The 24667-nt window shown below is 60.2% G+C and overlaps 1 protein-coding gene across 1 annotated transcript in view; it reads left to right on the forward strand.

The window, feature by feature from the left end:
- The window catches only part of HUNK (hormonally up-regulated Neu-associated kinase), a 64368-nt gene that overhangs the window by 3990 nt on the left and 35711 nt on the right, over nucleotides 1–24667 (forward strand). Inside the window, exon 2 of the mRNA XM_054577804.1 lies at nucleotides 15686–15978. Within this exon, the coding sequence (XP_054433779.1) occupies nucleotides 15686–15978 (293 nt within the window). The remainder of the gene's footprint in view (nucleotides 1–15685; nucleotides 15979–24667) is intronic.

A 24667-nucleotide genomic window follows, 5' to 3' on the forward strand; every position in this document is an offset into this window, starting at 1 on the left:
GTGGTGTCGTGTGGTTTGCTCTGCCCCCCACGCGTTGGTCCCTGGGAGGCTCGTGGGGACCCTGGGCCCTGCTGAGGCTGCCGTGAGGACCCCGCCGGCTGGCGGACTTAAAACAATGGAGGTTGAGTTTCTTGGCTTCTGGAGGCCACAAGTCCCAAGTCAAGGTGTGTGTGGGCCGCGGCGGCCCCCCCACCCCCAGGCTCCAGGGAGGACTCCTGGCCTGTCCCAGCTTCTGGTGGCCGCGGACGGTCCTGTGCTTGCAGCCGCGTCCCTGCACACCCTCTGCCCCTGCATCCCCGGGGCTGCCCCCTCCCCGTGTGTCCCCTGTCTCCACAGCTCCCTCTCCTTCCCATTCAGGACGCTGGCCATTGGGTTTGGGGGCGACCCTCGTTCAGTAGGATGGCAGCTTCCTCGCCCCGCTGCCCGCCCCGGTCTGGTCGTCTTACTCTGAGACAAGGAGCACCGGGGAGCATGCGGTCCAGCTGCTCGGCCTCCGGGAGACATCCTGGCCTCGGGCTTCCCTTTGCCTGGATCCGCGGGCCCCTCTGCTGTGTCCGTCCGCATCTTAGGGCACCTGGACGTGCTCTCTGTGTTTTCTCCTGGGGGCTTTGCGCCAGCACTGCGCTTGGCTAAGCGGTCAGCCAGTGGGCCCACCGCAGAGGCAGCCTGCGCGCCTGGGAGAGGCCCTGCCTCCCCGACCCCTCAGCTGGGACCCCCGCTAAGGGCTGTGGGATGCGGGCCCGAGCCGCCTGCCAGCACCCTCTTGCCGCTGGGCCCGCTCTGTCCCCCCAGCGAGGCGACTGCCAATGACTGGGCTCTGCTTGCTTTTAAATCCGTTTTGCTTGATTTTAAGATCCATTTGGGTACGTGTGGGTGTAGTTGATACCGACCGTCTGAAGCTGAGAGGTGTCAGGCGGAAGGTAGCGAGGGGATTCCGCCGCTCAGCGGCCGTCCGGCTGCAGGACCGGCTCCTGCCGGCCAGCCCGGCCTCGGGCCCGTCCAGGTCTGCACAGGCGGCGAGTGTCCGCCCAGCGCTGTGACTTCCAGGTGTAGAACGAGGCGCTTTTCACTGTACCTGCGGCTCAGTGTCTCACTTTTTCTCGCCCAGCATTACGCCCGGAACATTCTCCCGTGAAACGACTGTGGGATCCCTTCACTCTTCGTCACTGCCCAGGCGTCCCCGGGGGGAGGGTCCGTGGTTGCTCAGCCGCTCCCTGTTCCTTACGTCCTTGGACGTTACTTAAAGCGCTAGGGGCAGAGAAAGGATGGACGCGTGGGGGGCACGCCATTTCTGTGTTTTTCCCAAACCGTGCTGCGGGAGATCTCGGAGCCTCTTTGCCATTTCGTACACGTTTCGGTTACAGCCGAGGGGTGAGTGCCGGGTCTCCGGCGAAGGGGCCTCACTGTTAGAGCTGTTGGTACAGGGCGCCGAGTGTGGCCGATCCTCGAGGGTTTCCCTGTTTGCTCCCACGCTGGCCTCGTGGGCGGGGGGCACGTTCCCTCGTCTTCGTCCACACAGGGTGGTCTCCGGCTTCCTGAGCTTTGCCAATCTGGTAGACTAAACGTAGTGTTGTTTTACGTATAGTTTCTCCTGTCTGCAGACGAGTCGAGCATGTTTTCCTGTGTCCGACAGCAATTTGCGGATCACTTCTGTTGGTTCGTCGTGTCTGTTCGCCGTTTTCCCCGTGGGTTTTGGGTCTTTCCCCTATTGATTGATGTAGAGGCGCCCTTCACGTGTGGCGGGAATCCGCCCCCTCTCAACGACGGGCCTTGCCGCCGCCCCGCCCCCCGCCCGCCCCCCCGTCTGTCCTCTGCCTTCGTTTCTCAGGGGTCCTGGCCATGGCAGGGGCCGTGTCCCTGGATCCCGCTAACTGGAGAGGGACCGCAGGTGAGCTTTTGGGGCCGCGAGCCCCAACGTGCCGCGTGTGTGCGGTTACGTTTCTGGGTAGAGCACCCACGGTTTTCATCTGGTTCTGAAGGGAGTGCTCAGTCCCAAAAGGTTCAGAGCTCTGCATTGCTGCCCACCCCCGGCCCCGCCGGCCAAGGGGGGATGCGGGTCCCCTTGGTCTGCTAGCGCCTGTGCTAGCCTGGCTCACGGTGCAGCGTACGCTCCGGCCGGGCAGCCTGGCGCCCCCCCACGGCCTTGGGCTGGGGGCCAGGACGCCAGGTTGCTGCTCCCTGCCCCGCCACGCCTGGGTCACCGACGTGGGGCCAGGTAGGGTGTCAAAGGGTGTTTGGAAACGTCGGCCCTGCGGGGTGGGCCCTGAATCCCAAATCCACGTCCCGGCGTCTGTCCACGGAAAGGCGAGGGCGCAGCTTACGGTGGGTGGTTGAGAGAGAGAAAGGGGCGAGGGAGCGCAGTGGAAACCTGCCAAGGAGTAAGGGTCCCTCTTCACCGGGACAGAGGCACTGGGTGTAGGCACGCACGCGGCTCACAAGGTGCCTCGGGGCCCGCGGGGGGCAGACACCGGGTCCTGCTGCTCGGAATCTGAGATCAGCATGGCCTCGTGCTGGCGACCATCTCTAACGTGTCCCCTGTCCCTCTACGCCTTTGCCCTGTTTGTCCTTCCTCACAGTGCCCCTGACCCCCTGGATTTGTTTGCTGGGGCCACCCTAACAAAGGGCCGCTAACCTGGTGCTTAAACAGCAGGGACTTCCTGCCTCCCAGCGCCGGAGGCTGGATGTCCAAAGTCGGGGTGTCAGCAGGGCCGGTCCCTGGAGGCTGGGAGAGAGCGCCCGGCCAAGGCCCCTGTCCCCGGCGTGTGGGCGGCCCTCTGCTCCCGGTCACGTGTGTCGTCTTCCCTCCGTGCGTGTCTGTCTCTGTGTCGCGTTTCCCCGTCTTACAGGGCACCGGTCGTGCGAGATCGGGACCCATCCTCACGCCCTCGCTTCACCTTGATTACGTCTGTGAAGGCGTCACATCTCCTGCTGAGATCGTGTTCCGCGGTCCTGGGGTTGGGGCTCGGTAGAGGCTGAACGTTTGTGCCCTGTCCCCCAGTTCGTACATGGAACCTAATCCCGCCGTGGTGGCACTGGGAGGCGGTGCCTTTGGGACCCCTGAGAGACCCCCGCCTGCGGGCACAGCGGGCAGAAGGCCGTGGAGAGCTCTGACCGGACGCCACATCTCCCGGTGTCCGGACCTGGCCCCCCCCAAGCTCCAGGAGTGGGGGGAACACGTTTCTGTTATTCCCAGGCCACTCAGCCTGTGTATCTTGCTACAGCAGCCTCGCTGCGCTAAGGCAAGACCAAAACACGTGGATTTGGGGGGAGACACCCCTGGCCTCACCCCATCACCTGACGCTGTGGTACATGTTTGTGTTGATTGTTTGTCCCCATGAGGGAGGGATGGCTGCTCCGTCCCCAGGACCCAGAGTGGCCCCTGAAACAGAGCGGACGCTCGGCAGCCACCTCCGATGGGACCAGAGGGCCCTCGGAGCTTCCCGGGACGGGCCGGGGACAGCCTGGGGGGGCACAGCCTGGGGGGCCGCTCCTGGCGGTGCCCGTGTGAACGATGAGGCTGAACAGGCTGTCCGGTGGGTGCTCCCGGGGCGGACCTCCAGCCCCCGGACGCCTGTGCCTCCTGCGGGTCTCAGAGCGACAGGTGAGCAGCCAGAGCCGAGAGCGCTTTGCCCTGTCAGGACAGTGATGAACCCTTGACGCTTCCTGGAAACCGTACCAGCCGCGCAGCAGGCAGGCGACGCGGCTGTTGGCACACGTGCATGTTTTTGGATGCTCCCCGAGGAGGTATAGGGAGGCTTAGATCTGCCTCTTTGACAACGCTTTTTTTTTATAAGTTTGTCAGCCCCTTACGCCAAATGGCTGCCCACACATTTTGTAACCCTGCTGGACGCTGTCGCCCAACCCCCGAGCCCTGACTCCTCCTCACCTCGCCCGCCCCGCCCCCCACTTCGCTTCTGCCGTTTTTGTCCCCTGGTGAGTTCTCATCCGGAGTCCCGCCTCTAGGCCTTTTGCGAGGGTGTCTGCCTGCCTTTCTGCCTCAGTCTGGACACTCTCGTGCCGTGAAGGTCTCTGGTCCCCGGCCTGCCCTTTGCCAGAGTCCCATGCACAGCGCACGGGAGTGGGGACAGCAGCGACAGCCACCCTGTGGGCTCAGAGTGTGGGCCGAGGAAGGAGAGGGGCCTGGGCATCTCCACGTACAGGTCACGGGCCGAGTTCAGACCCCCAGGGATCCCTCCATCTGCGGGGAGCAGAGCCAGGGTCTCAGGGCCTCCCATGTCACCAAAACCTGCAGGAAAGAACCAAGGCCGCTCCTGGCGCTGCCTGCGGGGACGTCACACCGATACCGGCTGACCTTATGGGTCTCAGGCTGTCTGCGAGGGCCCATCCGAGAGGCCTTGCTAGGGGAGTAACAGATCCCCGCAGGGGACTTTCGTGGCGGGCACTGTTGTCCTGATTTTGCAGATGAGGGTGCCCAGCTGTCCCGGCGTGTCCAGGACTCTCGGGTTCAGCACCGGAAGCCCTCCATTTCGGGGACCCCCTCAGCAAAACCAGATTCATCCAGGAAAACCGTGTTTGGAATCCCACAGAGGCTTCTAAATGAAAATGTGAGGTCAGGGGCCAGCGATGAGCCCTCTGAAGCCCGAAGCCCGAAGCCCGAAGCCCTGGGCCTGAGTGGGGCGCTGGCTGTGGGCGACACGCCCCCCGCAGGCCCGGGCACGCTTCGCTCTTCCACGCCAGTTCCCGGCGCGCGGGGCCTCCAGGGTGTCCGCGGGGCCGCTCTGTCCGCCGCGTTCTCCACGTTCACTTTGAAGTGAGGAGGCTGAGCCGTGGGTGGGTCCCCCCGCGAATGCACGTGGCCACGTGCAGCTGAGCCATGAGTAATGCAGGGTTTGGGATGCTGACCCTCTGCATAGTCAAACAGCCACGTACAACTTTTGACTCCCCCCAGAACTTCTGCAGTTGGCCTTTATAGCTGTAGGTTTCCCATTTGCAGATTCCACCGACAGCGGATGGAAAACAGTCCTTCCCGTGTGCAGACGGGAATTCGCGGAGGCAGGGACTGGCGGTACCAGTAGCCTCCTGTTGAGTAACAAAGCGTGTGTGCTGTGTGCGTTATATACTCTTACAGCAAAGCAAGCTAGAGAAAAGAAGAGGTTATTAAGAAAATCACAAGGAAGAGAAAGTGTACTTCCTGTGTTTAGTGGAAAAAATCCACATCCCTATATAAGTGGACCCGCGTGGTTCAAACCCGTGTTGTTCAAGCGTTAACTTTGTATGTGTACATAGGTACACACGCCCCGAGATGGGTGTGTGTGTGTGTACGCCCTATTACATGTAAGTTCTGTAACGTCCTGCTAAGTATAACTTTTGGGAGCAGAGTTTCTTAAGGAACCGGCCGCGCGGAGGGTCTGGAGCGAGCCCGGAGGCCGGCTTTTCCGGCTCCGCTTGGGCTGGGACCCCAGCGGCACACGGAGTGGGGGATGCGCCAGGGAACAGGGAGACGCTTCGGGGAGGCTGGCGTGTCCCGCCTGGGGCCAGAATGTTCTAGCATCGGACCTGGGCTCCACTTCAGGGAAACCGAAGGGACAGAGGAGCGTCGTCCCGCATGCAGCTGGGGCTGCGTTGGAGTCACGGACGTGGAGTCTGTCTACCTTTCGAAGTGGCTCTTGACTCCAGGCTGAAGTGCACGCGGACACGCCGTGGCTCTGTCCTCAGCGGGGTGTTGGCATTTCGTCACGCAAAGAAAACAAAACATGTGCTTGGAAGAGGCTCCTCCAGGTTGGTACTGTGTCATTCCCACAGGACGACATTTTATTCTATGAAAAACGAACATTTGTGAGCGGCAGCGGCAATTTCAAGCCCAATTTGACGTAACGAACTTGAATTTCCCCCTTGTGGGGACGTGCTGTGTGGCTGTCACACCGCCACCTGATTCATTATGCGAGATGTTTCTTCCTAGATCAACAATGAGCCTCTTGTCACTGGGAGCCCTTAAAGTAAAGCACCGGGGAGGGAGCGAGCAGCAAAGTTTTTTCCCAGCAACCAGACTTAGGACAATGCCTTCCAGAGTCTGAAGGGGCGCACTTATTTAAAAAATGGATGCCAATTATCTAAGGTAAATCATTGTTTTTCCTAGGTCCGCCCTAACCATTTTAAAAATAAAAATTTAAAGTGTATTTTATTTTAATTATTTTAAAGTATAGCTATTTTACAGTGTAAATATTTTTAAAATAAATTCTGAAGTCTTTTTGACCAAATACGTAGTGTTTTAAAGTTCTTTAAAACCAGCCCAGTCGCTGGTGTGTTCTGCAGTATTTGAAGTTACGACCAACCACAATAAGCCCTGGACTAACGTTTGTTAATTGCTATGTATTTTTCTTGCACACCTATGTCTGCTGTTTTCATTCTTCCCTCAGCCACTTGCTGCTGCGCTTTACCAGCCACGTTTCATACCTACTCTCCTGTTTCAGATGTGTTTCAGAAAAACTATCCTTTTTCTTCTGGTTAATTAAACATGATTTTTTCCCCCCTTGTTCCTTGAGGAACATAAATAGAAACACAAAGAAAAGATGGAAACCAGGCGTGGTCACGCCACCCCGCAAGAGTCCCTGGGAACGTTTCCGTGTGGGGGCTGGGTGTGTGTGATGCAGACATGCGTGTGTATAGTCCTGTCAGGCACGTGCTGCGCAACATGTCGGTCAGCAACGGACGGTGGTCCCAGGAGATTACAATGGGGCTGAAAAGTTCCCATGGCCCAGTGACCTCGGAGCCGGCCCCGCGTCTTACCTAACACCCGCGACTCCCGCGTTTGTGGTGAGGCTGCTGTGAACGGACCTCCCGCGCGGCCAGGCGTGTGAAAGTGCAGCACGTGCAGTTCTGCAGAGAACGCCACACTGGACAACTGGACAGCGAGAATAAACGTCGCTGCCCCCGGCGTGTGCACGCGCTGTATGTGTGTTGTTACCGTAGAGCGCACTGTCCCTACTGTACGAGCAGCGTGCTGTCTCGCACCTCGGGCCCCCTCTGTTTGCTGCGTCTCTGTTGCCGCCTCTGCTCCTGCGTTGTTCTGTGTGCTCGCACCCAGGGCGCTGGGCTGCCCGTGGAGGCCCGGGGTGCAGGAGGGTGCAGGAGGCTGCGCTGCCCACGTGGGCGTGGGGGCCTCCGCGACGGTTGCACAGCAGCGAGCTCACCAGTCACATTTTTCCGAACGTCTCTGCCATTAAGCGGTGCCTGGTGGTACCTGGCTTTTTCGCCCTTTTGAAGCCTCGTGTTACAAAAGGGAGATTGGGGCGTTCGCACGGTGACCTCGCATCCCCCGTCTTACTACCTAGAGAACGTCCTCCCCCGCTGTAAAATACTCCTTTAAATTTTGACTTTTGGCGATAAATAGCACTCCATTATTTGAAGTTACCTGCGATGCTGAAAAACTAGTTCTTCTGGTTGGTCATTTGCCTTTGGGTTCAGTTCTCGTCTGTTTTCTTTTTTGGAGGCGGCACATAGAAACTGCATCGCTTGTCTGGTCAAACCAGTTAGTCTTTTTCTTTAGTTTTCTCCATTTTTTATGCTTCGGGAAACCCGAGGGTTTGCTACTGGGTCTGCTTTGTCGACAAGCCGTGACACATTCACTGCCGTCTGCAGGGAGACCTTGCATCAGGCAGGGGCCTGGCGGTGTCGGGCACCGCAGCGCCCGTGGCCGCAGAGGCCGACGGGCTGGGGCTCCAGGCCCTGCCGGCCGCCCCGCAGTGCGTGGTCTTCCGGAAGGAGGTCGGACCCTCTCGGCTTCCGCGTCTGAACCTGTAAAATGACGCTGATGATGATGCCTCACGAAATTCAGGGGGAATTTGACTACGTATATATGCGTGTGTGTTAGAAGCATATTATATGTACACACGTGTATTTGCTGTGCGTATGAACCTCATGGCCTGAGAACATAGTGCGGAGTAGGAACTCGTGGCAGGTGGTGGTTCTCTCCTGTGTCACGTTCCCATTTCTATTTGAAGGTGAGTGTTAATTAGCCTCTTTCAGACATGGGGCAGCGGACACCCAGTCAGCTTATGGCGGGCGATGCAGTTTTATTTTGAGGATGAAGGGAAGGCGAGGAAGAAGATTTGGGCTCCACTTCTCCCCTCTGCGGTCAGCACCCCCCCGAGGACCGCAAGTCCACCACCCAGGACCCCAGGGGCCCGAGGACGGCTGCATTCCTCGAATTCCACCCCCCTCCCCGCCGCCCCGCCCCTGCCAGGAGCTTCCGGCAGCTTCTGTGGTCTGGGGACTCTGCCACACAGGGGGACGGGGGAGGGGCGGGGGGCTTCTCACTGTTGCGGGCTTCCCTGCCTCCTCGGTTCTACTCTGTGCTCTTCCTTGCTGTTTCTGGGCTGCCCCCACTTCTTGGAAGGGCCCATAGTCCTGGGAAGGCACCCTCGAATCCTTGCTGTTCTACCTTCCTTGGCACCCAGCTCCTTTACCTACAGAAGACCCTCCCAAAGGAGGAAGAAAGAGGAAATCTGGAGGCCGGGTTGGAGGGGCGTGGAAACGCTTAGGGTCCTTCCCCGCGTTGGGTCCGGTGGCCAGCTCCTCCTCAGCAGTCCGCCTTCTGTGTCCTTGGGGGTTACGGTTTCTTTCTTTGTTAACTGGCTCTTGGCTAGAAGTCATGTTTTGTCCGGATATCAAAGGTCTCTCTAGATTCCAGGATTGGGTTGAGGATTCTGTCTGGGATTATTATTGGCCACATTTCCGCTTCCTGTTCTTACAGAGCCCCATCCCCCCTTCCCAAAGCGGCTTTATTCTTGTCCCTTTCCAGCTCCGTGGGGCTGCCAAGCGTCCTGAGATGTGAGGACAGAATATTGATCATTTCCTGCATCCTGGGGCAGGGACGCTTCTTGAATCAGAGCTAATTTGGGAGTTTAAAGTTAATTATTAAATGTCACGTTTTGAAGACAAGATTCTGGTCTCCTTGTTGTGGAAGCGAAGGTGACCCAGGGCCGTGGGGCGGGGGAGGGAGGAGAGAAAGGTCAGGGCTGCTCCCCTCTAGCCCCTTCCCTGTCCCCACCAAAAACTCTCCCCCCTTTCTCACGCCCTTTTTAAACATTCATTCCTTATTCTGAAGCCATGCGCTGGGTGTGCTGTGAGGTCAGAACTCCCCGGTTGGTACCAGTTCACAAAGTAAAAGCGTTACCTTTCCTCGGCCATTGGAGACCATCCTGTGTTTCTTCTTCCAGACGTTTATTCGTTGTCTTCCTAGTGCAGAGCGGCTGGCGGGGAGCTCGGGCAAATTAGAACAAGGTGCCTACGTAGGCAGGCCGTCGGGGAAGAGGCGTCCCCTCCGGGGAGACCACGTGGGGCCAGCGCCCCTCTGGGTGTCTGCGGCTCCCGGGTGCTCGGGGCGCACAGGCTGGCAGGCCAAGGGGGGCCCGGGTTTCTGTCCCCAGTGCCTACCACTGCCTCCCCCCGCGGGCGTTTCTGTGGAAGGTGCCAATGCGCCGTGAACGGGGCCGAGAACCGCAGCCGCCCCATGCCGGAACGGCGCGCAGAGCTCACCGCGTTACAGGGAAGACGTTTCCTGAGCCTGCGTCACATGAGGGGTCCTAGGGTTTCGGGGAGCCTCGGGGAGGCCTCTGCCGCTCAACCCCGGCTCCCCTCCGGAGACGCCCGCACCGTGGCTTTGCTCCCTCATGGAGACAATGAGGAGACCCAAGCTCGGTTGGGTTCCCGTGGTCACTGCTGGGAGACACAAGACAAACACCACGGAGGGAAGCGGTGGGGCCCGGGGAGGCGTCCTGCACTGGAGCCTCACGCCCTGTGACCTGCTGTGCCCTGAGTCACCGCTGGACCGGAGAGCGGCCCAGCCAGGAGCCCTGGGTGCTGGGGTTGGAGCGACTGCCGGTCCCGCTCCCCAGCGGGTTCGAAGGGAAAACCCCCGACAGCTGGCTGCTCCCGCACTCAGTTTTCTCCTCGTGAACAGCGGGACAGTTTAATGAGGGGCCGGTGACCGTCACGTGCACGTGGAGACCATGGAAAGCAAGCGCCTTTGAGCGGAGCTTTCCTTTTCTCTTTTTTCTTTTTGCCCTGGGAAAGGAGCGAGATGGTTTTGGGTTTCACGGTGTGTACTCCGAGCGCGCGCCCTCTCTGGGTGACAGGGGAGAATTCTGGGCAGGGACGGTAGCTCGGGACTCTGCACTGGCGGCTGGGTGGGCCACGCCGCGCTGGTGTCGCTCCGGGCGGCTTCTGCCCCCAAAGGGCTTCTGAGCTGGTGTCCGTGTTCGCCGAGGTTGGGCCGTTGTGCTGCGCGTGGTCGGGTGTCTGTTAGGGGTTTTAAGGAGTTTTAAGGTGTTTGCTAGGGCGTACGCCTCCCCCTGTGCTCAGAGCGTGACTGTGTTTGGAGATGCGGCCTTCAAAGAGGTGATTACGGTAAGCTGAGGTCATGTGGGCGTCCTTCTAAGAAGAGGACATTAGGACACGGACACTCGCAGGGAAGAAGACCCTGTGAGGACCCAGGAGAAGACTACAGGCCACGGGGAGCGGATCAGGAGAAGGGAGCTGGTGTCGCCTGGCGCCCGGAGGCGGCTGGGCTGCTCCGCCCGTGGTACTTCGTGGCGGCCGTCCTGGCAACCGGACGCAGTGTTTGTAGCTCGGGGCGGCTGGTGTCTCGACAGCCAGGGCCGGGCGCAGGGGCCGCGGAGACCTCTTCCCCGGGGGGTCCTCTCGCCTCTCCCGGAACTTTGTCCTTGCGGGAGGAACCCGGGTTTTCTCCCTGGCACCCCTCTCACCCCTCGCCCCGCCGCCGTCTGCTCTGTTGCGAGTCCCTGGTCCCATCTCCTTCTCCGCAAGGAAACTCGCGCCGCCCGCGAGCTCCTGGTGCGTCCTCGTTTGTACGCGCCGCGTGCTGTCTGATTCCGTGCACGAGCAGCTGCATCAATTGCTAAGTCAGCAACATTCAGAAATCCCAGGAGCGACTTCTGTCTGCTCGGTATGTTTATTTCTACAGCCTCGAATCAAGAGTTTTAAATTTCCACTCGAGTTTCTTAAGGGACATACTTAGGGATATGAAATTATGAGGACCGTCCGCCAAGGTACTCACATTTTGCTCATTTCTAGGATATTGACACGTGGCTTATGAGTAATTTGCCTGTGGTTTGTGTGAACCCGAGTGGCCAACTAGACCAAAGAACTTGCTGGGGAGCCCCGGCCAGAAGCGGCTCAGCTGCGGGCCAGGTCCAGCCCAGGCTGCGCCGTGGCCCAGCTGCGCGGCCGGTGGGCGTGCCCCTGTCGCCCAAGGGTCCCCTTGGGAAGCAGGAATGTGACAGGACCCGCCTCCGGTGCACCCGCCGCGTCCTGCCTGTGGGCCGTCAGGAAGTGGGACGAGCTCTGAGGTGGGCATGGCTCGGTGGCTGAGGGGGGCCGGGCCACGGTGTTGGTTTCTACGCTCCGCAGGGGACAGAGAAATGGCCGTGGTTGTTGACTTCATGTTTGTGGACAGCGGAACTAGAAAACTTGGATCCTTACGTGGTTCCCCAGCCAGTTTGAACATTTACGGGGCTTAAGGGGCCTGCATTGATTGGTTGATTGATCTGGATCGCGGAGACCCAGCCTAATTATAGCGCACGCTCTTAATACTGTTCCTGCTGTCGCTCTTTTCTCTGTCGTGATAAAAACGTGTTCAACACAATGAGGTTATCACCGCCGATCCACTTAAAAAATTGTGCTAATGATCAAAGGGTCCGATTTTTTTTGGCGGAGCGGGGAGGTGAGGTTGCAGCCGTGGAAGATGGGATTGACATCTTTCCAGCCTCGTTCTGACCAACAAAGCGCCATTGATTTCCATGAAAGAATTGGGTGACAAGCGCTTGACTCAGATTCACAGGACAGGAGCCCCAAAGGAGAGCCGTACCTGCCACCGCAGGGCCCCTCCCCCGAGAATAAAGAAAGACAGCTCCGAATTTGAAACGTTATTCTCACGGTTAGTGAGCATGCTCTTTCACATGGGAAACAGAATTCCTTTTTTCTTAAAAAATAAAAACGCGGGGATTGCGGGGCGGTGTGTCAGACCTTGAGGGGTCTTCAATTTCTCGCCAAGGGGCTGAGTTTCCTCCAGAGGCTTCTGAGCACAGGCGATATTCGTTACCGGCCTTAGAAAGAAGACCGTGGAACCTCCGGGGAGGGGGGCCTGCTGGCCGTGCCGGTGGCCAGGGGGTCGGCGGGCAGGGACGAAGGCCCCTCCGGGACGGGGCCGGAGCACAGAGGCTTCCTCAGGGGAGAACGGTGAGGAGCAGGGTGGGCCGTCCCCGGGGAGGTCTTCCCGGAGTGTTGACAGGGGCGGCTGCCTTGGCTTTTATGGCTGGGTCTGTGCTTCGATGGTGTGCAGTCCGCCTCGTCATTCTCGCTAATTTCCAGGTGGCCACACGGGAAGAGGCTGGAGCAGGAGGGGCTGCCGCGGGGCTGGGGTTGAGGGGTGTCCGGGACGCTCGGGCGCTCAGTTTTTAAACTGACCTATTTATTGATTCAATGTGTCTGGGGCTTCAGGAGCCAACCGTGGGGGTAGCGGGTGGGGGTGCGTACCAAGATGAATTGCGTACGGGCCTTTTTGACCCTTTACCAAAACCAAAGAAAGGATCCCACCATGGCCTGTCTACCTTGTCCCTCATCTGTGCTGGGGATCCCTGAGTTGCGGTAACTTCCTACTGAGCAGGGGGTTGGGGCCACTTTTTCCCCTTGTCCCTGGGGATGATCAGTACGCCCTGGAGCGCACGTGCTGTAGCCAAGTGGACAGCTTGGTGAGAATTCCCTCGGCTGTGTGAAGGCGGCCCGTTGTCGCCTGGGAACCCTCCGCCACGCGTCCTGCTTCCTTGCAGGAGCCAGCTCCTGGGCTCCCCCCAGCAGGCTGTTCTCCTGGTGTTGGGACGGGATTTGCCTTGGGAATCCGAGCTGGAGTCAGGGCGGACGGCCCCGTGACGGTGGCCCCGGAGTCCCCTGGGCTGGGCGTGGAGGGTCTCCCGGCCCTGCCTGCTGCCCAACAGGGGTGTCCAGCCTGCGGGCCACATGTGGCCCGGGGGCTGTGGATGTGGCCCAACGCACCACCCTAAACTTGCTTAAAGCCTCCTTTTTGCTCATCCATTTGCGTCAGTGATTGTGTAGGTAACGTGGGGCCCGAGACAGCGCTGCTTCTTCCTGCTTTATTTGCCCCTTTGACCGGAGTTGAGCCTTTTGCCGTTCCTCAGCCCGGGGCGCTCCTACGGTTGCGAGCCGCGTGCTGGTGAGCTCTGTGCGCTGTGACGCGGTAACAAAGTACCACAAAACAGCAGAAACTGCCCGCTCACGGTTCTGGCGGCCGGGGCCCGATGTGGACCCAGCTTCAGGTGACGGCAGGGCCGTGCTCCTCCCCACCCCCAGGCCCCGGGGGACCTCGCCCTCGGCCTCTTCCAGCCCCGGTGGCCCCGGCGGGTGGCCTGTCGCCGCCGCCTCGGCCCCCACTCCGCCCCCGCGTTGGTGTGAGTGCCCACAGCCTGAGGGCTCCGGAGGTGGCTGGAGGGGACACCTGTGCTACGCCTCAGGTTCCCTCCTCTTTCCGGAGGAGGCCTGTTCACACGCCCCAGGGACGGGGCCTCCATGTCTTTGGGTGGCTGCCCCCTGCTGCAGGCAGTTAAAGAGCTAAATGAATTATCCTCCTGACAGTTGTGTGCTCTGTTTAAAAAGGCAGATCATATTACTGCTGGGCTCTCAGGCGACTGTTTATTCTTCTGTTGCCAAAGGGTGTAATTTTAAAAACTGCAACACAGACTAAAGCGAAGGCAGAATCTGATTGTGATCCTCAACATCCCTCTTCCTCCCCGCCCGCCCCCCGCCCCCCGCCCCCCGCGATGGGTGTGTGAGTGTGAGCGTCTGTGAGTGTGTGTGTCTGGGTGTGCGCGTGGCTGTGCTCAAGCACGGTTTCAGGGCTTAGTGTGGCAGCTATTGAACTAGTTGGGGCCCAGCTACAGCCACCGCGTCACTCCCTCCTGTGGGCGGGCGGCGGTGGCCCCCGGCTGACCTGGGACAGTGCAGCGCCCCCCGCCCCCAGACTGGCCCCATTGGCAGACAGTCTCCCCTGCGTCCTATCTTTGGATTTGGGGCCTGAAAATTCCCATGAAAATGAATGAGGATGGTAAAGATGCCCCCGGTTAGACGATAAGTTCCGTCCCAACAGCATGGTGACAGTGGGTAGCGACACTGTGGTGTGTCATTTGAAAGCTGCCGAGTCAGAAGGCCCTACGAGTCCTCGTTACGCACGCACAGACGGGCAGCTGTGCGTGGCAAGGGCCGTTAACAGGCCCGGCTGTGAGAGTCGGGTGCCTGGGTACACACACAGCAAATTGTTACGTTGTACAATGAAAAGTAATACAATGTTACATGTCGCTTATATCTCAGTTAACAAAAGAGACTGTTTTCCAAAAGAGAGGAATTAAGCGTTTATAGCTGTTTTGCTTCAGTGTTAAAAAAAGAAGGGCTCAGTGATGTGCTCCCTTAGTCATCGGCTGGTCACTTACTGTCCGTGAAGGACGTGTGTGACGAGCAGGGAGCTGGTCCGTGTGTTAAGGGACAAGGGCTTTAAACGGTGTCACCGATGGCGCGGGAGGCGGGGACGTAAGGAAGGACAGTTACGGGGCTGTCCGCAGCGGGGAGGTGGGATGTGAGTTCGTGTCCGAAGGCCTGGGGGCTTCGCGTGGAGAGAAACTGACTGGGTGTCGCGGGGCGTGAGGCCACCCGCCTGGGAGCCAGGGGGCGGGAAAGTACCGTCCGGGGGCTGCTGCCGGAGAAGGGCCCGAGCTGGCGGGGGGTGGGGACCTGGCCCTGTGTGCAGCCGGGACCCCGATTGCTGGAAGCAAGAGGTCAGAGCTGCAGACCCGGGGTCCCGGGGTGGAGCGTAGAAACTGCAAGGGGTCAGGCTGCGCGTCGGGGGCGGACGTGCGTGGGCCTGGCTGGTGGCGGCCAGGCTTTTATTGTTCTGTCACAAACCTGAGTGAAGACGACGGCACTTGAGTCTCTCCCTGCAGACGTGTCTGTGTGTTTGTATCGGCCGTTTACTCATTGCCCGTTATTGGCCTGCGTCACCCTTCCGTGTTACTATATTGAGTGCTTTACGAAACCATCGCAAATGTGCTTATAAAAAAAGGATGTAGTGGAAATGAGAAGACCACTGTTTGTCCTGCGCCCAGGTGGCTCGGTAGCCTGGGGACGGACGTCCCGCGGTTGCCGAGCCTCGCAGAGAGGCGGTGTGTCCGGCGCCGGGCGGCAACATCCTGGGTGAGCCGGGCGGTGGCATCCTGCACGGGGAGGCAGGACGGGGAGAGAGGCCCATAGCAGACAGGGCTCCCCGCACGTCAACGGGCGGTGAAGGCCAGAGGGCCCACCCTGGACGGAGCACGACGAGGCCTGGGGGCGGGGGGAGGCCCTTGGCCGCTGAGACCGTGGTGTTTCACCCTGGAGACCCACGTTGGACGCTGACCCTCCACGGAGCCTCCCATTCTGCCTTCCGAGTGCTTCAGTAAATTTTACTCTCTTCCTTGATGGCTTGAATCTTCTGGTCCTTGCTGATGCTACGCTTTTCTCTCTTTCCCTCAAGGCCCATCTTAGACCGTGTCTCTGCTGGTGCGCGGAGTCGCTGCGCGTTTTCCTCGGTTCTTGTGTGGAGTCAGGGAGCAGCCTTTGCCCGCAGTGACTGACAACAGCTGTGTTCTCGCTGTCTCCCTAGGTGGCCATAAAGGTCATCGACAAGAAGAGAGCCAAGAAGGACACCTACGTCACCAAAAACCTTCGGCGGGAGGGGCAGATCCAGCAGATGATCCGCCACCCCAACATCACGCAGCTGCTCGACATCTTGGAGACGGAGAACAGCTACTACCTGGTCATGGAGCTGTGTCCCGGGGGCAACCTGATGCACAAGATCTACGAGAAGAAGCGGCTGGAGGAGCCCGAGGCCCGCAGATACATCCGGCAGCTCATCTCCGCCGTGGAGCACCTGCACCGGGCCGGGGTGGTCCACAGGTGAGCGCCGGCCGCTGGGGCGTGCTTCCTGACGCGCCTGCGTTTGTGTCCCGCGCAGCTGCTTTGTGAGTGAGGCCGGTGTCGGGTGTGAGGGTGTGGGGCGTGAGCCGAGGCATCTGAGGGCGGAGGCCTGAGTTTGCATCCCGGCTCCGCCCTTTCTCAGCCGGTGGCCCCGGGCGGAGTTGCTTAGCCGCTCTGAGCCCTGGTCTCTCCTTCTGTGAAGTGGGGATAAGGATGATGCTGGGCCCGTGGCTGGTGTCCGGGTTACGATGGCGAATGTAGTGAGTGAGTCTGTGGGAAAAGCTCGGAAGGGCGTTTGGTCCAGAGTAAGGGACGGGGTATTTGGGTTGCTGCTCTCATTATTGGCGAAGCACCGAGACCAGCTGCTGCGCAGGGGCTTGAAGAGGCACCGGCGCGACGGTGGCCGGAGGCTGTTCCAGCGGGTGCCGGGCGGGGCGCTGCCCTCCTGTCTGCCTTCTGTGTGGCTGTCGCTCTGTGGCTCTTTTCTTCAGTGAAGCCGAATCGCCGTTCGAATTGTGAACTGGCCTTTAAAAGTGACGTGTGTCACCCAGGAGCCAAACTAGCCTTGCAAATAATTGTGAAAATCAGACATTTTTAGAAAAACAGCCGGTTTCCCCCTGAGGCGGAGCCCCCCAAGGAAAGTGGGGGGAACCGCAGTGTCGGTCACGCTGGCGCCGGTGGCGGGCTCCTGCCTGGAGCCCTGCACTGCAGTTACATCGGAAACACGGCGCCCCCTCTCCTCCCGAGGAGGCGCTCGCCGCTCCAATACAGCGCGGTTCTGTCTTCGCGGTATTGCAACCGTAAGGACTCGGTGGTGGAGAAAATGTCGGGCTCGTGTTTAGAGGATTCTTTCTGATTTATGTATTTCTCTACTTATTTATTTATAACCCTCACCCAAGGACGTGCTTAGAGACGGGGAGAGAGGGAGAGAAACATCCGTGCGGGGAACATGGATCGGTTGCCTCTGGCTCGCGTGCCAGGCGAGGGCCGAGCCTGCAGCCCAGGCACGAACCCCACCCGGGAATCGAACCGGCGACCTTTCAGTTGATGCTCCCACGAGTTGAGCCACACCCGCCAAGGCTGGTGGATTCTCATTTTAAAAAGCGAGATCAAAGCATTAAATAGGTTGGGTGTGTATCCACACGCATGTTTAAGTTTTTTATTGAGATACAGTTCATGTACCGTGAAACTCCCCATCGTGAAGGATACCGTGGGGGGAGTTTGTAGTAAATTCACGGAGCAGGGTCACCCCCCTGCTGATGCAATCCTAGAGAATTGTCATAACCCTAAGAAGGAGCCTGTTCGCGCCCCGTTCCCGCCTCCCACGGGTCCCAGGCGCCGCCTCTCCTCTCTGCCGCTGTGTGTTCGCCTGTTGGGGGCGTTTCCTGTGCGTGGACACAGCGGCCCGTGGCCTTCCGTGCGGGGCGTCTGCAGCCGCGGCGGAGCAGCGTCCGTGCGCCCTCCTCCTCGCGGCCGGGGACCCTCCACTCGGTGGGCCGCCCGGTCCTCAGTGGTGGGAACGTGGTCCTCCGGCCCTTCGGCTGTCGTGAGCGCAGCTGCGGATGTGCGTGTGCTTGTTACGGTGCGAGTGTCTGTTTTCCCTGCTCTCGGGAATTGCTGGGTCACCTGGCAACCCTGTGTTTAACCTTTTGAGGAAATGTATAGTTTTAAAAATTCAGTTTCTAAGGGTGTCTTTGGTCAGCTGGAAGCCATTCACTGTCCGCTTGGTGGGGAAGGGGCTGTGGGTCTTTGAGTATCGAGCGGGCCGGCTTTCGGGGTGGCGAGCGCTGTCCCTCCCCGAGGGGACGGGCCCTGCCGCGCTCCCCCGCCGCGCCCGGTCCCAGGGACGCTGTGGGGCGGCCCTCAGAGCCGGCCTGGACCAGGATGCGCCCTTCAGGCGGGTCATTTCCTCCCCAGTGAGAGAACCTCTCCACGTCCCTATTTTTAGTCCCACTTGTCTCAAAATCACGCGTCATTGAGACGCTTTGAATTTAGATCAGCAGGGAAGGGGACCTTTAGAAATTTTGAGTGAATAACCCTATTTTTGGCTCTTTCCAATGATTCTCTGCGTTGCCTGTCGCCAGAGTGCCGGGCGCTGTCTCTGCTGATTAGGATGGCTCCTGTGGACGCCTCCTGGCCACGTCGGCGTGGGTCACCCACCGCAGGGGCCACAGCGGAGGGCAGAGCCGGCGGCGCTTGGCCTGGGACTCAGGGAGCTGGGACAGGGGTTGGCGCTGACAGACACCCCGCGTGCGCCCAGCCGCAGGGATTTTGAGGACGAGAAAGGAGAAGCAGGTGACAGCTGGGCCATGGTCTCTCCCGAAGGAAATTCTCGGCTGCCTTTGAAAGGCATCCTCACAAGCTCCGGCCCCTCTCCTGGCGATCACTGTCTGAGTGGAAAAGGAAGGAGTTGAATAGTGTCTTGATGGGAAAGACGGGGCGCGTTTCCTTGCTCTGAGCTCCTGCTCACAGATGCTCCCTTCTCCTTGGACGTGTGTTCGTGAGCCGATCCTGGCAGAGGCACTGACCTCGGGGGCTCAGGGAAGGTGGGAAATATGGGGCTCCTGTGAGAGGGCGCGGCACCGCGTTTCTCTCTGGGAGTCACGTCTGTGGGCGTCGGCGCGCACGGACGCCGGCGGCCCGTCGCGTGGCCAAGACCCTGCAGGAAGGCGTTCATTCGGAATCGACCCGGGTGGGGGGGGGGGGGCTTCGACCACGTGCCCTGACTTCAGACGCAGCGCTGCCGCTGTTCAGCCCACACCACCTGGCTCACGGCGGGCGCGCTGTGTACTGCGGCCCCGCCGTGGCGCAGGATTCCCCCTCCGTGCGGCGCAGGAGGGATGGATTGCCTGTCATGTTGAGGTGGAGGTTTTTCGGATGAATCAGAGATGCCCTGGGGTCCCCACTGGGACGATTTCTGAGCACACGGAACGGACCACCCAAGAGGACTTGGGAGGCGGTCTCTGGTTTGAAGGGCCCTGGGGCCGTGGGTTCGAGGCTGCGGCCGGACGGGCGTGCCCTCATTGACACGTCAGGAGAGCCGTCTTTCCTGGGACGTTAAATCTATACGTGTAATTACCTCCCCAGAACTATGGTAATGTCACTTAAGGTCCATTTTTTAAAATCGTGTAAATATTGCATGAAAGGAAAAAGGGCACTGGCGTAAAGCAGGCTTCCTTAGCTGGCAGAGAACTGCCCTTTGCACCGGACCAGCCGTGACATTGGAGTCTTGCGCTACAGCAGGGCTGTTGGCAGCTTCGGCCGTGACTCAGCGCGACCCCCCACCTCCGTTCCAGCGTTGCCGGAGGTGCTCCCCGCGTTTCACGTTGAACGAGTTTTTCTCTTTTTCTCAAACGTGCTCCTCCAGCAGAGTCCACAATCTGAGGCCACGCTCGCTGTGTGCAGAGCTCGGGTCCTGCACCAGTTAGCAGCGGCGCCGGCTCTGCTAATGCTGCTGGTTTGAGATTCAGCTGTGCACCCAGACGAACAAAGTGCAATCAAACTGCACAGGCAGAACTTAACAGGGCAACACACCACCGCCGTCCCTGAGCCGGAAGAGACAGGCCCGGTGCGGGGGAGACATACGTGGTCCAAGGGGCACAGGCTGCACGTGCCTGTGGGCCCACGCTGCGCCCCGGGCGTGACCTCGTTCGCTCATGGACACAGGAGAGGGCCCGTGCGCTGAGGAATGCCGGGAAGAGAGGGGCCTGCTTTGTTCTGGGGGTCTGACGAGAAGCAGGCGCCGCCTGGACCTGTCTGGTATTAAGCAGTTCTTTTAGCTTTTAGGTTTTCCCGGAGCGGGGAGGGCGGGCCGGCAGGCGCGGGGGGTTTGGGGCCAGGGCGCCCTGCTGAGAAGGCGCAGCCATCAGGAGGCGCTGGGTCTATGCCCAGGGGTTTTTTGTTCAGCTCGGTTTTTAAAGAGGATGGAAACGTGAGGATGTACCAAGCTCTGGCGCACGGCTCTGTGGGTCGGGGCGCAGCCGGTCAGCCAGGAAGCCTGTTGATCCCGAAGCCAGACAGCCTTTGTCCCCACGTCAGAGCGCCGCCTGCCAGCCGCGCCGGGCACGACGCTCAGGCTGTGTCTTTGTCCATCCGCACAGTGCAAAGAAGGGACGAGCCCCTTCGGGTGGCTGTCGGGAGGGTTACATGGGGCCATTCATGCAGGTTCCTGACTCGAAGACACTTGGGGACACCGTAAGTCCTCGCGGAACATGGTTGACCGGTCCTGCGACTTCACACAAAATGGTGTGAAACAAAGCCCGCCTGACCGCAGGCTGAGGGCTACAAGCCGGAGTTAAGTTCCTGGGGCGCCTCCTCCGTTTCTGTGGCCCTTGCTGTCTTCGGCTGAGTCCTACTCATCCCTCTGGCGCCAGCTCCAAGCTCACCTCCTCCGGGAGGCCCTCCAGGCTGCACGCCCTGGTCATAGGCTCCCACGGCACCTTCTGCTGGGCTTTCCAAACACTTTTCGTGTGACGGCTTCTTTGTCTGATGTCTGCCTTCTGCACCAGCCCAGTGGGCACACGGTGAGACGTGCTGCGTGAACAATGGGGAATTAAACGGACGCAGCCACTGTCCGAGCCAGCACTGGGTTGGCAGCTTTCCGGGGGCCAGCCCTACGCGCTTTCTGGAATGTTCCATCTGTTCCCTGGAATTTCGAGGGAGTGTCTTCTTTGACTTGGTACCGATTTGTTTGTTATTCAGGTCACAAGGCGGAGAGCGGCATCTTTTTAGTGAATGAATAGCTCTTTCATTTTGTAAACATTGTAGGAACTCAGCACGGCTTTCATTTTGGATAAATAAAATCAGGTACAGGCTTCACAAATTATTACTGCGTTTTACTAAGTTGCCTATATTGTAAATCCATGGAAGATTACAAAATCTCTTGGTTTTCATACAGCGCTTTTGAAGGTAAACCCTGACCCCCCAGATCTCCTGCTCACCGCAGAGCGCGTGTTGCCTGGGGAGCCGTGTGCTTTTCTGGGGGCTTTGGTTGCCGCGCGTTCTGGGAATCGTCTGTGACCACACCCGCAGGCAGCCCCGCCTCCCGCCCACCGAGCCGTCCTGCGCGCATGGTCCAGCCCCCTGCTCGCTGACCGGTCCTTTGGGAGCTGAGCCCCCCCCCGCCCCCCCGGCCCCAGTACAGTTTGCTTTTCACCAGATTAATCGCCCTTTTAAGTCTCTCTGGAGCCGCCCCGGACCTGTGTCAGCGCCTGTCACCCCGCCATCCTCACCTCCTCTCTGTGGGTGGCCGTTCCGCGGGCGTGGCTCCAGCCCCGCGGGCGCACGTTTTCGCACCGCCAGCGGCGGCCGCCCTGCCCGGCACCCCCTCCTGAGGCTGTCGGTCACAGAGGAGGCCGAAGCGCCGAGCCGTAACGGGCTCGTGGAGGACGGTCAGCGGCCGGTCGGTGGGCGAGAACCCGCCGCAAAGCAGCCTCCCTCCCGCCGCGGGCGGTGGGGGTTCCGCTCGGCTGCTCTCTGTGGGCCTTCGCCGGCTCCCCTGTGGCCCCCGGCCCCGCCTGGAGCCCTGCGGCCCGGTTTTAGGCCGATCAGTCCCTCCCTTTCATGTCCGGTTGGCCCTGGGTGGCGCCCCAGGCTCCCTCTTGAGTGTCTGCCCCCCGCCCCCCGCCTGGGCCTGGGGGTGTGAGAGCCCGACCTTTGACCCCTGCTGGCCTCGGCCTGGCAGCGAGGGGCTGGGGAGAAACCACTCCATCCCCGCCCAGGGTTCAGGACGGGTGTGTGTACTCCCACATACACTGGGTATGCACGGGGCACATACATCCACACATGTACTCACACACACATGCCCGCTCACGGAGCTGTACACACACCCGTGCACACGTGCACCCACGCCGTCCCCGTGTGCACGTGTACCCACAGACATGCACACACAGGAGCGTGTTCACATGTGCAGCGTGCACTTAGAAAGCCACGAGTGCGCACATTCGCTGCCCACGCGCACTGTACGCATGCACGCACGCCCCTTCGCCCCAGCCAGCTCCTGTCCGCCCGTTTGCCCTCCGGGGTCTGGCGCCGGGACCTCTGCGTTTGTTTTGGCCGCAGGCCCCCCTCCTGGTGGAGCTCGGGTGGCCAGTCTCCAGTCCTCAGCGATGGGTCGCCGTCCTTGAAGACAGGCCTGGAGAGCTGGGGGTGGAGCGGAGGGCGAGCGGGTGCCTGGTGGCTGCTCGGTGAGCCTGTAACCATGAGCCTGGCCTGCTGGAGCGTGTTCTTTTGAAACAGCCCAGGACGCCGGGCTGGTGACTCGGGCCCGCCCCCGACTCTGACGCCCCCATCCCGCCCGCGGCACAGGGAGAGCTGACCTTGTGCCAGGCCCGCCGAGGGCCCTGGAGAGCCCCGAGGGGCGTTCCGTCCAGGAGGCAGCGCCCTGTGCTCCTGGGCCCCCTCCCGGAAGTTTCCTTCGTCCCCTATGAAGTGGGTCCCTGCCACCTCCCCCCGCCCCCCGGCCCCGGTAACCCCACCCATCGCCCCTTATAGTGGGGGGGGGCCGGCCCTTCCTCACATGTCCTGACCCCTCCTAGGGGCCCCTTTGGCCAAGAAAAACCTCCTTCCCTCCCTCCCGGGGCCCTCTGCTCTCAGTCACCAGCTCACCCTGAACTTCTGGTTCACCGGCCGCGGCCGCGGGGAGGCACGGCTCCTGCCTCTCTCTCCCCATCACCAAGTGAGCGATCGGATCAGGGGGCATTAATGCGAAGGGAGCGTCACCTCCGTCCCCCTTCCTGCCCGGGTGGCACGTGGGACACGTCACAGAGCCCGCGCTTTGCTCCCTGGGGTGGCTCGCTCTCCCCCCGGGCCACTCGTGATGAGAGGCTGGTATTTCTGTAAAGGTACATTGTACTTCACTCATACTGAAACCTTATGAATAAATTAACCCTTTTTTATTATTCAAGAAGGTGCCTCTCCATTTCGTGGCCTCTGGGATCAGCAGGGGCCTCTGCGGTCATTGCTGCGCGGCCGGGCCCAGGGTCTGGGGGGCCCGCGGTGCTGAAGGGGCTGGCGGTAAATTTCAGGTGGTGGGGAGGCCCCGCAGGGGACGTCCTGAGCGAGGCACGTGGCCATACCGTTCCTGGTAGTCGGCTCTTAGGAGAGGGTGGGATATGCAGAATCTACTGTTAAAAACCTGACAGACCGTGTGTTTTAGAACAGCTTTAGGTTTACAGGAAAATGGTGCTGAAACGACCAGAGGTCCCCGTCCTTCCCCACCCCCACCCGCCTGGGTTGTTTTTCCTATTTTTAATGCCTGTGAGTGTCGCCTGTGTGTGACGGTGGATGGACCCACACCGACGCGTTATCGCGAACTGAGGTCACTGCTCTATACCAGGCTCGCTGGGGTCCGGGGCGCATCGGGCGCTCTGCGTTGTACGTGATCACAGAGTCCGGCAGCCTCCGTTACAATATCGGAGGAAACAGTGTCACCAGCCTGAGAAAAAAGGTGCCCCGCCCGTTCCTCCCCCTCCTCCCGACGCCCCCGGCGGCCACCGACCTGTTTACGGTCTCTCTAGTTTTGCCTTTTCTGCAAGGTCGCGGGCTCGGAATCGTGCGATATGCCGTCTTTTCAGACCCCCTTCTTTCACTGAGACACGTGTGGAAGGTTTCCCGCGTCTCTTTATGACCTGATAGCTCCTGTCTTCGCATCGCGGAGGACCGATCCGCTGTCTAGACGCCACCGTTGATTTATCCCTCGCCCACGAAGGGCGCCTGGTGCTCCCAGGTGTGAAGCTGCTGTAAACGTGCGTGTCCGTACCTTTCCAACGCGCTGCGGTAAACACGAGGCAGAAGCTCCTTTTAAAAATGGGGCTTTAGAACCTGTTTCCCTAAAGAGTCAGAAGGGACTGGGTTCTCGCCCTTCCCTCTAGATGCCCTTTCAAAAGACAGACACAGGAGGTGGAAGGGTGCGGAGCCGGCCGGCCCGGGGGTGTCCTTCCTTGCGGGCAGTCGGCGCGCCCCTCTGGGAGGAGGCCGGAGTGGCTCAGCCCGCGGGGAACCCGGCAGTGTGCCCGACGACGCGGACCTCTTTCAGAAACCTCCGCAAAGGGTTCGCTCGGGGCCGGGGCGGGTCACTGTGGGAGGCAGCGCGTGGGAAGAGAGAGGCTTCAAAGGACTTCATTTTTCTTGATTTGCCTCATAATTACATGTTTCTCCCTCCTCCCATTTCCCCGGTTTTCCCCTCTGGCGCGTCCTCCTCTCTCTAGTGGTCCGCTTCAATCCCCCTCCTTGTTGTGGCTGTTCTCCAGGCTTGTGCAGCCCCAGGACGACCCGGCTTAGGGTTATTCTTCTCAGCAGTTGCTTTTTGTGACCCCTCTCTTTAAAGCTGTTTTTCTCCGCGGTATTTGTTCTGAACTAAATTTCTCTTTTGATGCCTTCATGTGGCTCCCATTCTTGCTGGAGAAAGGGGTTCCATTTGCCGGGAACAAGCTGCGACCTTCCTTCAGATTTAAACAGCGTGGCGGCTTCATGACTGGGTTCCCAGGACCGCAGTTTGCGCGGGCAGCGTGTGCATTTGGAATACCGTGCACGCGTGAACAGAGGGGCAGGGCGACCACTTGTCCCGAGGGCCTCCGGGAAGGTGGAAACGCCCACTGGGTCCTGGCGAAGCGTCTCAGTGGATGGGGCACAGTCTCAGCGCCTTCATTCTCAACAACACGAGTTCTGG

The sequence above is a fragment of the Pteronotus mesoamericanus genome, unplaced genomic scaffold (genome assembly GCF_021234165.1).
Source record: "Pteronotus mesoamericanus isolate MK-2021 breed Mesoamerican mustached bat unplaced genomic scaffold, CSHL_Meso_final contig_116, whole genome shotgun sequence".
NCBI lineage: Eukaryota > Metazoa > Chordata > Mammalia > Chiroptera > Mormoopidae > Pteronotus > Pteronotus mesoamericanus.